Source organism: Simochromis diagramma, unplaced genomic scaffold, assembly GCF_900408965.1.
Source record: "Simochromis diagramma unplaced genomic scaffold, fSimDia1.1 OVJJ01000602.1, whole genome shotgun sequence".
NCBI classification, from domain to species: domain Eukaryota; kingdom Metazoa; phylum Chordata; class Actinopteri; order Cichliformes; family Cichlidae; genus Simochromis; species Simochromis diagramma.
In genome coordinates, this window is record NW_024387040.1 from 7694612 (window position 1) to 7710199 (window position 15588).

The 15588-nt window shown below is 41.9% G+C and overlaps 2 protein-coding genes across 6 annotated transcripts in view; both read right to left on the reverse strand.

Annotated features, from left to right (window-relative positions):
* Nucleotides 1-159: 159 nt before the first annotated feature.
* ncapg2 (non-SMC condensin II complex, subunit G2) lies at nt 160-12458 on the reverse strand. 3 transcript variants are annotated; one of them, XM_040043791.1, is made up of 26 exons: nt 11991-12458; nt 9124-9306; nt 8822-8936; nt 8370-8527; nt 8094-8228; nt 7881-7975; nt 7647-7803; nt 7453-7545; nt 7109-7234; nt 6799-6978; nt 6485-6637; nt 6129-6351; nt 5940-6037; nt 4930-5100; nt 4767-4837; nt 4499-4649; nt 3871-4044; nt 3652-3768; nt 3014-3166; nt 2132-2231; nt 1563-1765; nt 1327-1461; nt 1094-1197; nt 913-1013; nt 723-822; nt 160-627 (listed from the first exon to the last, which is right to left on the reverse strand). In XM_040043791.1, exons 1-26 carry the CDS (start codon nt 12066-12068, stop codon nt 576-578), a joined length of 3426 nt encoding a protein of 1141 aa, XP_039899725.1. In that variant the 5' UTR covers nt 12069-12458; the 3' UTR covers nt 160-575. The 3 variants fall into 3 exon arrangements, with proteins under 3 accessions (XP_039899725.1, XP_039899726.1, XP_039899724.1); XM_040043792.1 differs by having other exon boundaries at nt 3871-4038; nt 4930-5103; XM_040043790.1 differs by having other exon boundaries at nt 4930-5103.
* A 452-nt stretch (nt 12459-12910) lies between these two features.
* The window catches only part of esyt2b (extended synaptotagmin-like protein 2b), a 39344-nt gene continuing 36666 nt past the window's right edge, over nt 12911-15588 (reverse strand). For 2 of the 3 annotated variants that reach the window (XM_040043799.1, XM_040043798.1), the window contains 3 exons: nt 14336-14441; nt 14163-14212; nt 12911-14045 (listed from right to left, as the gene is read on the reverse strand). In XM_040043799.1, the coding sequence (XP_039899733.1) occupies nt 13976-14045; nt 14163-14212; nt 14336-14441 (226 nt within the window). In that variant the 3' untranslated portion in view covers nt 12911-13975. The other variant, XM_040043800.1, reaches the window with a different exon arrangement.

Here is a 15588-nt window from a genome sequence, read left to right on the forward strand (position 1 = left end):
TAAGAACCGTATGTAAAGTCTGAAAATGGAAGCGGTTCCCTCTTTGAGAATGAAAGGAAGTGAGAGGATGATTTACGGCTTGTTTTCTCTGTTATTACTCTGCAAAGCGCTGCACGGGCAAGAAAACATCTGAGGAGGAAATAAACATCAAATTTAGGCTGATTGATACCGTTTGTTTTATTCTGATTAGCAGCAAACTGCAAGCTGACAGAGCAGCAGACACATAAACAGACACACGATGAAGATATGCATTTCAAATTGTTTTCAAAAAATATATGGCAAGTGAAAGCTTAAAAGAAAAGTCCCACCATATCTCTTAAGTCAAGTTCTCAATCTGTATTTGTTAACATAAATATAGAAAGTTTGAGACATGAACTGAGTATTGTATGCCATCAAGAAATAAATACAATGCAGGAGTTTAGCGAGCCTTGGAAAACTTTGTATTCCTGGTATTAATCCAAACCCTTAAAACAAAGGTGGCTGGGGAAAATCGACCTTCAGGAAAGCAGACCAAACAAAACAAAATAAAGCAGAAAATACATCACATAGAAACTTTTGTCTTTTAAAGTTGGAACTCATAAATGCAGAATCTCATTCAAAGTCGTCACAGAAGATTCATAAATAACCCTGTTGGGGGAAAAAAAAAAAGATGATTAGCCAAATTTAGTTATTATTATTCACAAGTCATCAAAACAAAATCATCAGATTTCCTCCTCGCTTACCTCTGGACGTCTGTGCTGTCTGCAAAGGTGACTGCATGTTTGTAAAGCTGCTGCTGGACGGACACAGCTGCGCTCTTCAAGCCCGCTTTAGACTGTCCGGCTAACAGGCGGCAAGTGAAATGTGTCGTTAGGACCAGAAGGAAAAATGTTCAGTTTTAAAGTTTTCCGTTTTTTGGTAGTGGAAGCTCACCGTGTTTGATGACCGCCAAGACGTGCAGGACGGCTGCGAGTTCAACGAGATTGCCGATGGCCTCGGAATCCACAGATGTGCAGACCTCTGCCAGAAATGCCCTAAAAGAAGCAACAGCAAACCATTAGACTCTGGAATACTCATTCATGGAAGTTAATGAAAAGAAACTTTCAATACTGACCTGGTAACAGGCTGTGACTTGAGGAGGACAGACAGCAAGATCCTGGACAAAGGAGGCATGTCGTCCACTGACTCTGGGATGATCACCGCCTCAGGATGCTCAATCTTTAAAAAAAAAAAAACACGAACGTTAATATTTCCAAAAAGTCCCACATCAGTCTCAGAAAATGCAGGATAACTGTTTATAATCTGAGTGCTTCCATTGTGCTGCTACCCTCCTCTGTCAGCTCACACCTTCTGAAGCAAATGTCTCTTCTCCACAACGATAACTGCAAATAAAGTAGAGAAGACCCCGCTGAGAGGTGCTCGGTCCCAGAGTTGGGCCACCTGAAGGAAGTCCGACAGACCGGGAACAGCTGACTGACAGAGCTGCATCAGAGCAGGAAGAGAACATTTTATGGAGGTTAAAGCTCAGTTACCGGAACAGCCAGGTCCATCAGAGACTTCAATAAATAAAAATTTTGAAAAACCTGCTTTCCTTCCTCTGGATCCTTCCTAAGGCGACGGGCCAAGAGCTCTATAATCTTCTGGAAAATGTTAGACACCACACCTAAAATAACAGTGGTTGGATCCTCCTGATTCTCTTCAGGCTCCTTGTTGTCCTCAGGTGCATAGCTGTTTGCCACCTCCTTCAAAATTGGCAACACTGCAGGGATGCACAGGTAGCCCGCTTCTGAAAACACAAAGCAGCGTTATCTTCAAATTTCATCAGTTTTTCTCAACAACCTTTTTTTCTTCTGACAAAAAAGATTGATGACTAAAAAAAGGAATGCACTATTAAGTTGTGTAGAACTGCTCCGGGGAAAACAGTGCAACGCTTTACCTCCCACTCTCCTCGTTTTCCATGAAAACGCGATGGGAGGAAGAGAAGAGTAGACATGTGGATACATTTTGCATTTGATCTCATTAAAAATAAGATGTTTTGTAAACCATGTGGAGCAACTCTCTACTTTGGGTGAAGTAGGCTATTTTCAGAAAAACAAAAGTCCTGGCATTTCTCGGCGTACCTACAGACATGCAGACCATCTGAAACGCTCACCTGAGAGGAGGATGAGCGAGCACAGGTGTAGGATTTGACCCTTGAATGTCTCATCGCCCAAACCCACGAGCAAAACGTCACGGCATACTGTCAGGAAGCTCTGTGAAGAAAACAAAACAAAAACAACAAATATGGATTACACCCACTCTACATGTTAGCATAACACTCATTTTTATGTCCAACACAAGCAGGTTTATTTTCAACACTCAAAGTGAGAGGCTAATAATAAAAAAAAAAAAAAAGGAAACAAACAGATAATGCTTAAATGAGATAATAAAGCTATTTCACCACGGCAGTATTAACCGGAGGAGGCATGTACAGAGTGTGTGTGGACTGAGGCAGAACAATCAATGAAGAGTCTAAATTTACCAAGCAGAACAGAAAGTCCTGGGAACAGGAGGAAAAAAGGCTCCACAAAAACCTAATGTTCTGGATAACAACATAACTCAGCCTCGGCGCTGTGTGCCCGGGTGAAAATGAGTGAGTTAACAATCGAAAGTGGCAATTTATGCACGAGGAGATGTGATTTAATTCGCCTGTAAGAGAAATCTTTTGCTTGGATTGACTTTACTGGTCAGATAAACCAGAACCATTCGTCACAAACCGACCTCGCATCTGAATTCATCTTTGCTCTTCTTTGAAATAGCTAATCGGTATTTCTTTAAACAGACAGGCTGATGACCCATCATGTGAGCCTAAAATCACACATTTGTGCTGAATTGGAAACCAGAGCCTCGTCTCCTTTTAATGGAAACCGCACACATTTTCCTTGTTTGACCAAATTAAATGCCTCAATATTTTCAAACCCCTGCTTAAAAAAAGAAAAAAAAAAAGTAGCTCTTGATACAAACACATGTTCGCAAAATGAACTGTGGAGCTCACCTCGGTTATCTCTGCAGCCAGCGGCTGTGGCTGAGATTTCTCAGAGTCCTCGCTGTCATCATCGCTACGTTTCGCTAGAAAGGGCAGCACCCTGTCGGCTACCCACGCAGCCACATGCTCCAGAGAGAGCAGGTAGTCACGGCCATCTGACAGCTGAAAGAGAGAGAAAAGCTTTCATTTTCTTTTTTTAATTCTTTTTTCACAATTAACAAGAGGGGGGGGTAGGGGAATTAAAAAAAACAAAAACAAATCAACCCATGGCCACATTTAGCTCACAAATCTAATGGTGTTTTCACACCTGCGCCTTTGAAATCAAACTCTGGCTCCTTTTCCCCTTTGGCGTAAATCATTCCTGCGGATGCGAACACGGTAATTACACTCAGGTGTAGAACAAAACACCTGAGCTGAGACCGTTTGAAGGAGTCCAGCTCCTAACAAACTCCAGAGCAGTTTGTGAGAACTTGATCCAACATAACAACAAAATATCTGCTGCTAATCTGAGCTAAAAGCCTTCCCGTGAAGCTTTGCATTCTGGGATGCGACGGCAAACTACAGATGTGTTACTACAGTCCAGTGTTGCCTGAAATATTAACTATTAAGGTGGAGAGTCTAATGACAGAAAGTGCTATAAGCCTCACGTTATGTTGCAGATGTGCGCCGAGGCGGCCGTGGTGCTTGAAGGCGTTCAGTGCCGTCTCCACGCTGGCATGTTTGGGGTCTTCTGTGGTGGAGCTGAGATGACTGTAGAGCACCAACTATGGAGACACAAATGACAGAAAACACACTTCTTATGGAGGAACCGTTCACACTTTTCTGTCATTCGGTTCAAATATCTTACTGAATGACATGCATAATACCTTCCAGTTCCCCAGAACTGTATGCAGCTGCTTCAGTGGTTTCGCACCGAGAGCCAGGACCTTCTCACGTGTTGAAGTGTGGCTGAAAAGGTGCTCCAGGTAAGCCAGCGCCAGGTCGGGTTTGGCCTCCACCGTCTCCATGATGCATACCTTTCGACCACTGGTCGCCTTGTCCTTAAGATGACCACAAAAAAAGAGAAAAAAAATTAAAAAGAATAGAAAATCTAACTTTTTTTTTCATGAAAAGTGCCAATTTCTACAATAGTACAGAGAGAACCCAACAATGCTGTGAGCAAAGATTTGGTGACAGTGGGGAGGAAGAACACTCTTGACAGAAAGTTAAATCGTCATCTGTCATGAAAGGAAAGAAAAGACGAAAGAAGAGGAGCACAGAGAGACCACAAACAAACGAGACATAACACAAACTTTGTGAGAAAGTGGTCACAAGTTAGAGGCAGTCGTTGTAGATGAATGCCAGAGGAGTGAAAGAGCAGTATATCTAAGGGCCACCTGATCCAGCTGTAATCATAAGCTTTATTAAAAAGTTTAAGGCTAATCTTAAACTTTTGTGTTCTGGAGACAGACAAAGAAGACTGCAAAGATGTCAGGCATTGCATAAAGCGAGTACCTTTTTGGGCAGGGACTCTGTGAGCCAGTCAGTGATGAGCTCCAGGATGTCAGCAGCCTGGCCCCAGCTACAGAGGCAGTCGAGCAGCTGGCTGTACTGTGCTGGAGCAGCTCCCGAGTCCATCCTCCTTAGTCTAGACATGACTCCACAGCTAGGAGTAAGAAAGCAGGATGAAGGAGAGGATTATCCAGGATGTTTTTGGTAAAAGGAAAAGCAACAAAAACATAAAAATCTGAGTCAGGAAAAAAAAAAAAAAAAAGCTGCTCACCTGAACATCGGCACTGCAGTCGGGGGCATAAACGAGGCCAGCTGTATGAGAGGAACAGTAGCTCGCTCATCCTGGAAAACAAATCATGACTGCTTACATTTATTCAGGGGACAAAAATAAATATATAAAAAAATACAACAGCACCACACTGCAGTGAATGTACCTCAAAGGCCTGGAAATACTTGGACATGACAGAGCCAAACTTGGCACACGTATACTTCTGGGCCTCTTCATTTTGTTTCAGGGCTTTCGAGACACTTCTCCACAGGATGACCACGACCTCCAGCAAACTGGACACGATGGTCATGTCTTTCCCCAACAAGGCAGGTGCCGCCTGCTGAGATGAACAGACACACAGAGGACACAGCCTGAGCTCGTGTTTCAGCACATTTTCTTCTTATCTCTGCAGTTCCACTAGTGGCCACACGAGGCTGGATTTAACCCTTTACAGCAGAAATAAACATGTTTACACCCTGGAACCAAAAGAATTTCACCTCTGTGAAATCCTGATAACTGCATCGGTGGTTATTTTTACACATCTCCGGCGGCTGTAGCCACTACCTGTTTGCTAGGCTTCCTCCTCTAATTAAAGTCAATGATGTGGACTTAGAGACACGTTTGTGCCATTTGTGGCTTTCGAAGTGTTTTCATGTAATTATGTGACTAATAATAATGCTTCCTGTGGAGTTAATGGCACAGCTGGCCCAAGAAGTTTCTGCTCAGGTTTTTTTTGTTTTGTTTTTGAGTAAATCTTTATTATTTTTTTAAATATATTAATACTCATGTGAAGGTGTCTGTGTGAGGCACTCATTCAGTTTGTGGATGCAGCTTTTTTTTTTTTTTTAAGCAGTACACTTTCTATTCTAATTATGGACACTTTACACTCTGAAAAACAAAAACAGCAAGAGCCAATTTGCTGAAACAGGAAACAAACAGTGGGTGGCAACGAGGTAGGGATATTATTTTTTTATATACATACTTCCATGGTGTACTGTTTCAATCAATCAAAAAGTCATCTAAATAAATTCAGATTTGACTTAATGCGCGCACATAAAATGGTTTAACCTCTTAAGCCCCAATTATTTATTTAAGAGGTTAAATAATAAAAATCAAAAGCTAAATTTTGGGAGATGCTTCCCCTGTTCTAAGTCAGTCTGTGTGTTTCCGTCTTACTGCGCTGTTCTCTTTGTTGCTGTCATTGATGTCAGTCATGTCACAGTCAACCTGGATGCAGCTGTTCAGGACACGACGAATGGCCAACATCAGCTTTACTGGAGGAGAAGATAAAACGGTACAAGCAAACTTAAAATATCCAAAACACAGCATGCAAAAATAAATCAGGTTTTGTTGCTGTGCATTTACTTAAGTTAGTGGGTGCTGTGTGTCTATAAGCAAACTGGTAGAATTTCCTGGCAGCCATGGGGTTCATCTGGATGAGGGTGATGCAGCGGTTACACCACTCCTTCTCCGACTCGTTGACCGGGAAGAACGACTTGAACAGCAAGTCGACGATACGCTTGGAAACCGAGTGTGAGTCAATGGCAAGGCGGGCCAGCAGGTGGTCCATGTTGCACACGTCCCAGAACTGGAGATTGGTAGATAGAGGAGATAAATGACAAGTAAAATTTGTGTTAACAGGCGTCTTTGGATTCCTCTGTTTCAATGAGGGACAGCGACAGCCTGTTAGAGCTTTTAAAAAAAACCTACACATACATTACCTTTGCAGCACGCACTGCTTTGACCTTCATAAGCATGTCGAGGAAAGCTATCCGGACTTTCTCTGAGTTATCATGAAGGCTGTATTTGAGCGTAGGTAAGAGTTTCTCCAGAAGTGGATGGCTGAGAGCATTGTCCAGGACAATAGTCAGACACTGGAGAAGGAGGGTAATTACACAAACCACAAGTCATTAAATAAATTATCCATGACTCGTGCAAATCCAACGATAGTTATTCTGCATAATTAACTGGCAAAATGTCAGGACAGCGATTTCTTTCTCTTCTTTCAGGAAGGGAAAGAAGCCACATTTTCCACCTTGAACACTGAGCAGCGGACATCAGGGGAGCTACTGTCAGCCGCCAGCTCCGCCACCAGCTTCTTCACGAAATCTGTGATGATTGTAGGTGGGAGGAGCTCCCAGCATTTAGCCAGGATCTTGCAGACACCCAGGGTGGCGTTGGAGCGCACTGTCGGGTGAGGATCATCAAGGAGGTTCTGGGGATGACAACAAGTGACATTTACGATTCTGTCTGCGCTCAGACAACGCTACCTTAGAAATGCTTTGTGCTACTGAGATACACCGAATATTCCCTTAATGCCTGGCGGGGGTTTGAAAGGTTCTCACCATTGCTGTGTCCAGTTGCTTTTGAATGTTCTCGTCTATTTTCTCGTTGCTTTCACTCGGGTCGTAAAATGGGAAGGCCTCGGTGAAAAGCAAAGTGGAATTTGCACGCACCTCAAAGTTAGGAGCCTGAATAAATCAAACAGAAACACATTAGATTAGAATTAAATGTCAAAAATTCAGGGTTCAGCTGGCTCACGATGGGCCTTTTGAGGGTTGACTGTGCACATAATCTCAACTGGTCTGTATATACTTAAATGTGTGGATCGTCTTCTCATTAATGAATAATATTCTACTTGTTTTTTTTGCTTGAAAGCGAGGCTAAAACTTGTATGAAATACGCGTACACTGAGAGCTTTCCAAAGTATGGGCCTGTAGAGATTATAGAGCATCTTGTCCACGTTGCGGCAGTCCTTCCTCATGTGGAAATAGCTCACAATCTGAATATGAGACAAAGAGAGCAGAGAATGACACTCCATACGATGAATATGAGGACTAAAAACATCTTTAAAACATGCACATTTTTTATTTTACAGTCTACCTGTCGGACTTTGGAATGCACAGGAGAAGCTCTATGAAGGAAGATCGCGTTCTGCATGAAATCCTGAATGCATAAGCTCTCGATCTTCTCCAAGAACTCCCCACTAGCCTTCTTCCATGCTCTGAAGTAGATCTCTGCAATATGAGCAGTGATGGGCCTGAATGGAAGAGTTTAGTTGTTATTAACATGAAAAGAAAAGTGAGTGTGTCGGCGAGAAAAGACTGGGGTTCTTACTTGCTGTAAAACTCCAGCTGGTTTTTGATTGTGCCGTGAATAACCCAGATGAAGTTGACGTTCCAGCTGAAAAGAAACACCAGGAATCGCTTTCCCTGTGACAATATACACATCATCAGACTGACAGCTCGAGAGGGAAGCCACGACGATAAAAATAAATAAAGCAGGGAGTGAATCGTGAAAACAAGCACGCGGCGGCTGAGCATAACTCACATCATCGTTTCTAATGTGAGCAGGGCGGTGAAAGCACTGAAGCAACAAGTCGATTATCTGCTTGTTTTCTTCTGATGTGTAGTCAAGACTCAAAAGCACGTCATGGAGCCTCCACACTCTCTGGATCTCAGCTCCCTGACAAGAGATCACAAAGGTTACCAGTTATCAGCAGACTGCTGTGAGACGCACTGGCTACTGATGGAAAACATTTCTTTCAGAGTGAAAACCTGCTGAAAGAGCTGAGGAGCTGACATGTGACTGAGGGGTTACACTCACTGGTTTCTTGAGAATGAAGCTCTTCTGAAGAGACACAAAGAAAGCAGTGCGCCCAAACCGTTCTTTCTCCTGCAGCCCTTTCTTCCACCAGGCCTCACACAGCGCGTGGATGTGGTTCTGCAGAGGTGCCTCTGAGACAGGAAGCGACACCAGTACATCTGAAGGACACAGACACACACAGATGCTCATTATTATTTAAGCTTTCTGAAAACGTCCACGATTCATCTCATAAACTGAGCAATTACGATGGTTTCTCAGGTTGTTTTTTCATAACTGGTAAAAGAATTGGTACTTATAACAGCTGGTTTCTACTCTTACATGATAATCAAAGCTCTATAATGTATATATTTATAAGTTAGGTATAAATATCTATCCATCTATCTATCTGAATGGGAAGAGCATCATATGCAACTCATTTGCTGTAAAAATGTGCAAAAAACACAAACACTCACCGTGAAGACGTCGGGTAACTTCCAGAAGGGGGCTATAGGGGTCGTCGTCTTGTAAAACCTGCAGAGACACTGTAGAGACGAGCGTCACGCCGTCCACAACAGCCACAGCGTGTTTCTGGGAAAAGAGTTAATGCACCAGATGTTAAAAAATACAATTAAGCAAAACGTCAAAAAGCTTAAAAGCAATGTGATATTACAAAAATCAACACAGGAGTGCTTTGCACACATCTAGTCCTTAATATTTGAATAATATCACTGACAAAGACTAAGCATGGGGTCAGTGAGCTGATCCTTTTACTCACAGAGTCTGCAGTGGGCTCCTCCTGCATGCCCTCCTCCTCCCTCCTGCCCTCCCAGCGCTCTGTGGGAAACTCCAGCAGGACGTCCTGAAGCAGAGATGCCAGTCTTCTCCACAGGGCCTCCCTCTGCTCTCTGGGCATCTCCTGCAACACCTCCTCCACATCGAAGGGCTCGGCTTTGTCCTTCTGCTCAGATTTATAGACAGACAGGCGCAGCTTTGACTGGACAGCCATGTGTTATTATATTTTTATTAAATGTGCATAACTGAAGAAATGATTTTTGTCTGTAATTCCAATCTCAATTGTGACCGCCACATTAAAAAAAGACATTTGAGAGAAAAGGATGATCATGCATTTTTTTCCTCACTTCACCTTTCAGCACATCCATTTTTTCTCTATAAAAATCCACAATTTGCTTCTCACCAGGCTGAGTCAGACTTAGTTTAGGTCACATTTATTTATTTATTTTTATTTGAAATATAATTAAAAGTTCAAGTCTGCCTTAATGACAAACCACACAAAGGACAAATTTCTTCCTTTTTTACCCCACCGGATGCTAAAACTACCCTGATATTAATATTCTGAATTTGTCACAGCTAACTCTTACATACTGTTCAGGTCAAACCTAATTTAACATTTCTTTTCATTTTCATTTCTTTCTTTTTTTTTTTAATGGGGCATGGGTGACAGAGTTGTAGGGGGACCTGTCTATGTTCCCACCATGCTCGGGTCCCTGCAGACACCTGCTGGTCTATGAACGGTCATGGGGGGAATCTCCATACATGAGGGTTAAACAGGCTTATCATCAATAAATTATGCTGGGTGGTTTTGCCTTGTCTCTCTGTAACACTTGTGGACTTATGTGCTGTGATTGCTTAATATCCATCTGTGACATAACTCTGAGAAAAGCCTCAGCTCGGGCTGCAGTGTGAGTACTGACAGGAAGTAGAAAGAAAGATCATGTTTCTCTCATTTTGGCTTCTCTCCATTGACTCCCTGTTAAACCAAAGGCAGAATTTAAAATTGTCCTCCTCACATTCAAACCCCTTTAATCACTGAGCTCCATCACATTTTAAAGACCTCACAGTGTAAAACTGAGCACTTTTATTTCAGAGTACAGGTCTCCTACGGCTATAAAAGAGTACATTTGCAGAGCATTCAGCTGGATTCAGGAAGGGCAGAGCCTCTCTGCTTTAAAGTTGGGCTTAAATTATATTTATATACTAACGTTGCATAACATCAACTTTGTATCCTGCAGTTTGGGAGTTTTCCTCCCTGTACCTTTTTCCAGGCTCGTCTCCATCTGCTCAGTCTAAGATTTTGGAGGGTGAAGCAACCAATTACATGACAGCAACTCAGTGCATTTAGACATGTAGACACACAACTGAAGTTCAAATGTAGCATGAGCATGTAGAATAAAGGTGATTTAAAATACTTTGAATCTGGCGTTGTTGTCTGTGCCAGACGGGCTGGTCTGAGTATTTCAGAAACTGCTGATCTGCTGAGATTTTACCACTCAGCCATCTCTAGGCTTTACAGTGAGCTGCATTTCTCTGGGTGAAAATGCCTTGGTGACACCAGAGGTCACGGGAGAATGGCCAGACTGCTTTAAGCTGATAGGAAGGCAACAGTAAGTAAAATAGCCACTCATTACAACCAAGGTATGCAGAAGAGCATCTCTGAATGCACCACACGTCATACCGTAAGCAGATGGGCTACAGCAGGAAAAGACCACACCAGCTGCCAGGCCTTTCAGCCGAAAACAAGAAACTGAGGCTACAATCTGCACAAGCTCACCAAAATTGGACAGTAAAAGATCAGAAAAACCTTGCCTGGTCTGATGAGTCCCGATTTCTGCTGTGACATTCAGATGGCAGGGTCAGAATTTAGCATAAAAAACATGAAAGCATTGATCCATCCTGCCTTGCATCGATGGTTCAGGCTGCTGTGATGTAATGGCCTGGAGGATATATTCTTGGCACACTTTGGACCCATGAGCTTCAGTTGAGTATGGTTTAAATGTCACAGCTACTGAAGTCGTGTTGATGACCACCTCCATCCAATTATGAAAACAGCATCCCCATCTTCTGATGGCTGCTTGCAATGCCACAAAGCTCAAATCATCTCACACTGCTTTCTTGAACATGGCAGTGAGTTCACTGCACTCAAATGTCCCAAACAGTCACCAGATCGAGATCATGGATGTGCTGCTGACAAATCTAAAGCAACTGTGCATTGCTGTCATGTCAATATGGAGCAAAATCTCTGAGGAATATTTCCATCATCTTCTTAAATCTCTGCCACAAATAATTAAAGCATTTCTGAAGGCAAAAGCAAGGTGTACCTAATAATAACAGGACTTAACACGATGAGCCTGTCTTAGCTTATTGAACAGGAGTGCATGCATTTTCTTGATATTTCTGATTTATTTTATGCTTGAGTAAATCAAAGCCTATTAAAAAAATAGTCTGAAAGATTTTTATCATCGTCTTGGTGAGTTTTCCTTTGGTTATAGGCCAAAACCTCTTTGGTGAGTATTAAAAAAACATGTAGGAGGGAAAAATGTTTACTTTACAACAGACAGTAAAAGTTTGTCAAAGTTGGGATCGAAACAAGCATTGTCAAATAACTGGACTCCAATTTTTAATAACCCCCCATGAGTACACTCCGTATCTTTAACTTTAAATAGCATTTTAATAGTGAACACAGCAACCATATTATTTGCATCTCATGTTTAGGACCTGACTTGAACACTTTCCTGTACTACTTACACCTCACAGCCACACATCCACAGTTAAACAAGCTAAACAGGAGACTTCTAATAGCTTCTGGGCGTTTCAGGATTAACTCGCATTGAGTTAGCTACTTACGTGAAGCTGAATAAAGCGAAGAAAGTCCTCCACATTTTCTTTACAGGCTGCTTCTAAAAATGCCTCTCGCTTGGACATGATTCCTGCTTCCACAGTGATCCGAGGTAACCGTAAGTTTTCCTGTAATGCTGCTATGAAGCCACTATAGCGTTAGCTTGTCTCGCTGTAACAACTCCACAACAACAAATATGGCAGTCCGTTTGTTGTTACCGTCAAAAGTGCTAATTGTAGACGCAGGGTTGGCTGGTATTAAGGCTCTCAATGATGCGCATCTGAATTAAGCAGCATTTCCTTCGTCTGTTACCTTTTTATTAAGGATTTTGTGAAAGGAAACAGTGAAATAACAGCGAGCCATAACAACAGTAAACCCGCGCAAATTTGGATAAAGTCGGTTCCACACGTCATCACGTTTGTTTCGACGCTGACGTACAGTTGCAATTCTCGCTTTTGCCACTGGATGGCGGCAAACAACTACAGATGTTCTGTGTCTCAAAAAGCGTAAACGAGTAACATTATCGCGTTTTCGTATTACTTTTTCTGTGGATGATTCATATTATGGATTAGACCCCAGTCAAGAGACATTTATTTGCAAGGCGCACACCAAGCCTCACATAATATATCGTAATTCAAAGTGTTTATTATTCAGTCTTTGCTAGATTTACTATGCATTCAAGTGATTTCAGAATAATCGGAAAAAGGACAACTCGAAAAAAATCACGTCAATGCCAACCGAAGATAAAAAAAAAAAAAACAATTAGGAAATTCCCTTAATTGCTTTTTAGGTACGCAGAAAACGACAGGTCACTGGTCCTTGTTAACCTTCCCATATGACCTGCTCGACCTCCTGAGCTTCAGCCAACCTGAAACTTAGCAAATATATCTTGTTGTTCAAACGAGACCAAAATACAAGACAACATCCGTTTGATTTTCATATTCCAAATTTAAGCACAACTTTAAGCACAACAAAGTTGCAAAATTTGGGGAACATCACAGAAGCACATGAAAATGGGGTATTAAAAAAAGCACACCAACGTTCACAAGATAAAACATGTATTCATCAAAAGCCATCCAAAATAATAACAATAAGAAGGCAAGTAAATTATATTTCTGTGGGTTTTTTTTAAGGCACAGGATAGATAACCAGAAATGTATTTAACAGCTCCCATGAAACTCATAACTGCAAGGCAAAAACATACACAAGCATGACAAGGATGCATCATCTTGACACAGACTCTGGCAGCCCTGCTCATAAAATGCAAAAACTGTTGTCCCTGTTCATGTTTTTCAGTTTTTTCAACTTACATTTAGTTTGAAAACAGTCAAACCCTTATTCAAGTATCCTTTGCATAATGCACAGAGCTTGCCCATAGCCCTAAAATGTCCCCAAGTCTCATTCAGAATCAACCACCATTGCACAAATCTCCTAAAATATACACAGCACAGCAGTCGTTTTATTCTTTGCATATCGGCATTCCATGTTTGTAATCAAGCATTAATAACGAGAGGTAAGCGATCAATCAACACTGCGTGCCAAAGGAAAATCAAAATCTCAAATCAGGACTGCTACTTAAGCCTATATTTGTGTGCATCAGTTCCTTTGGTTAGTTTTCTCAGACAACAAATGAAAATTCTTCACATTTTAACAAACCGGATACAAAGTCATAAGAATCGTGACAGATTTCAACACGACTCCTCCAAGGTAAGTATAATGCCATGAAAACCCCTGCAAATTTTTATAACTATATATATTTACATTAAAACACTGAAAACAGAGACAAGGCAGTAAGTGTGTTTGAACAAATTAAAATATGTTACAACATCTTCCAATCAGGCTCATGAAAGATTAACAGGAAATTTTGACAAAAATAAAACTAAACATGATGAAATTATTCCTGTTAACTAAATGGAAATTATATATGAATACAACAGAAGGATGTGCCCTTAGGTTAACAAGATAACTATGTTACAGAAGAGAGGTGGTGCCACTACGTGACGACGGGGTCTTGAATACTTTTTGTGGCTTGAGACGACAAACCGTCTTCACTTAGATAATACCTGCAACAGAAAATGATGAAATTAGATATTTAAGGACAGAAATTTGCTTTTTTTTTTTTTTTTACCCCCAAGAATCAACTCAATGTTGTACAGGAAACACATAAAATGCTAGTTTACCACTGTGTGATTCCTTTTGCTATGTCATCTCCACTTAAATCCACCAGAACCTGTAATTTTAGGCAAATAACAAAGAAAAATAAATGTTTAGAATCAGCACCTGCATTGATGGCTCAAAAAGCGATAAAAACATCAGTGCGTAAGCCACTACAGGGAAAACCTGCAGGAGATACCTTTCCCAGAAGCCCTTTGTGTTTGGACAGGATGCTCCCTCCATTCTTCACAGCAACATCCAGAGTTCTCCTGTGGAGCTCCACAATAGATACACTAAACTCAAACCTGCAAACACACACACACACGCACACAAACATAAGCATACGCTTTTTATGTTTAGCATAAAATCCAGATTGTGCGTGGTTATTGTCTGGACCTTCTCTACGTATCCCTTTTGTCCCTCTGCATTTTCTTGCAGGGTCCTGGTGGGTGAAGTGAATCAGTGTAAATGGGACCACCCGGCCGGTCTGCCTGGATGCATTTAAGAGCTGCTTGTCTCAGGCTTTGCTCTACCTTGTTCTCCATCCACTTAGCACCATGCAATTTCTACGGCTGCCTAAAGATTCAGACAGTGCTGACTAAAAAGAGTGGGGACTAACAGCAATGTGATGAACAGAAACAAAGACACTTAGGAACTTTGTAGCTGGCGGCGCAAAGTGGACGGGCCCCAAGTTAAACTTTTTCTCAAATTTGGGGCAAGCCATTAAAGTAACCACCAATGAGAGGATACTGTCGACTGATATAAGACAAGGTGGTGAATACAGTACAGGGATGCCAAGGAAACTAGAGCCGGGGATGTCCACTAGTGACCAACTGTCAACAAACAAACTGATGTGTGACAAATGAATTGTTTTACATGTGGACAGGACTTAACTCGTATGGTCACAAGCTTTTCTGTAATGACTGAAAGAAAGAGATCACAGATACAAGCTTTCTCCGAAGGGTGTCTGGCTCAGCCTTTGGCTCATTTGAGGTAAGGGGGGTAGAGTAAAGCTGCCACTCCTCCACACAAAAAGAAGGTAGATGAGATAGTTCAACTATCGGACTGGGATGCATCATGGATGAGGTGTACTGTCCTACTGGGTGGAGGCAATGGGGCAGATCCAGGACATGCTGCAGAGATCTGGAAGAGCTGGAGAGGGAGGCCTGGTTATCACTGCTTTGACTAACAGAGTAGCAGAAAACGGATGGATGGATAAACAGGCGATTGAATGGGTTGAAACTGGGTCTTTGTCATGGCTCAGTGGCCAGACTATGACAAATATGGGGATTGTTCTGGTCCTTTAAACAAAAGCTAAGGCAAAGAAATTTGCCTTACCTTTTGCAAACTGAAGAAAATTATTTGACTTTGAATTCACAACAAAGCAGCATACACTAGTGTAAACTTGAGGCCTTGCATGGTTTGTTTGGCTTGCTAACCACATTGTGGAGA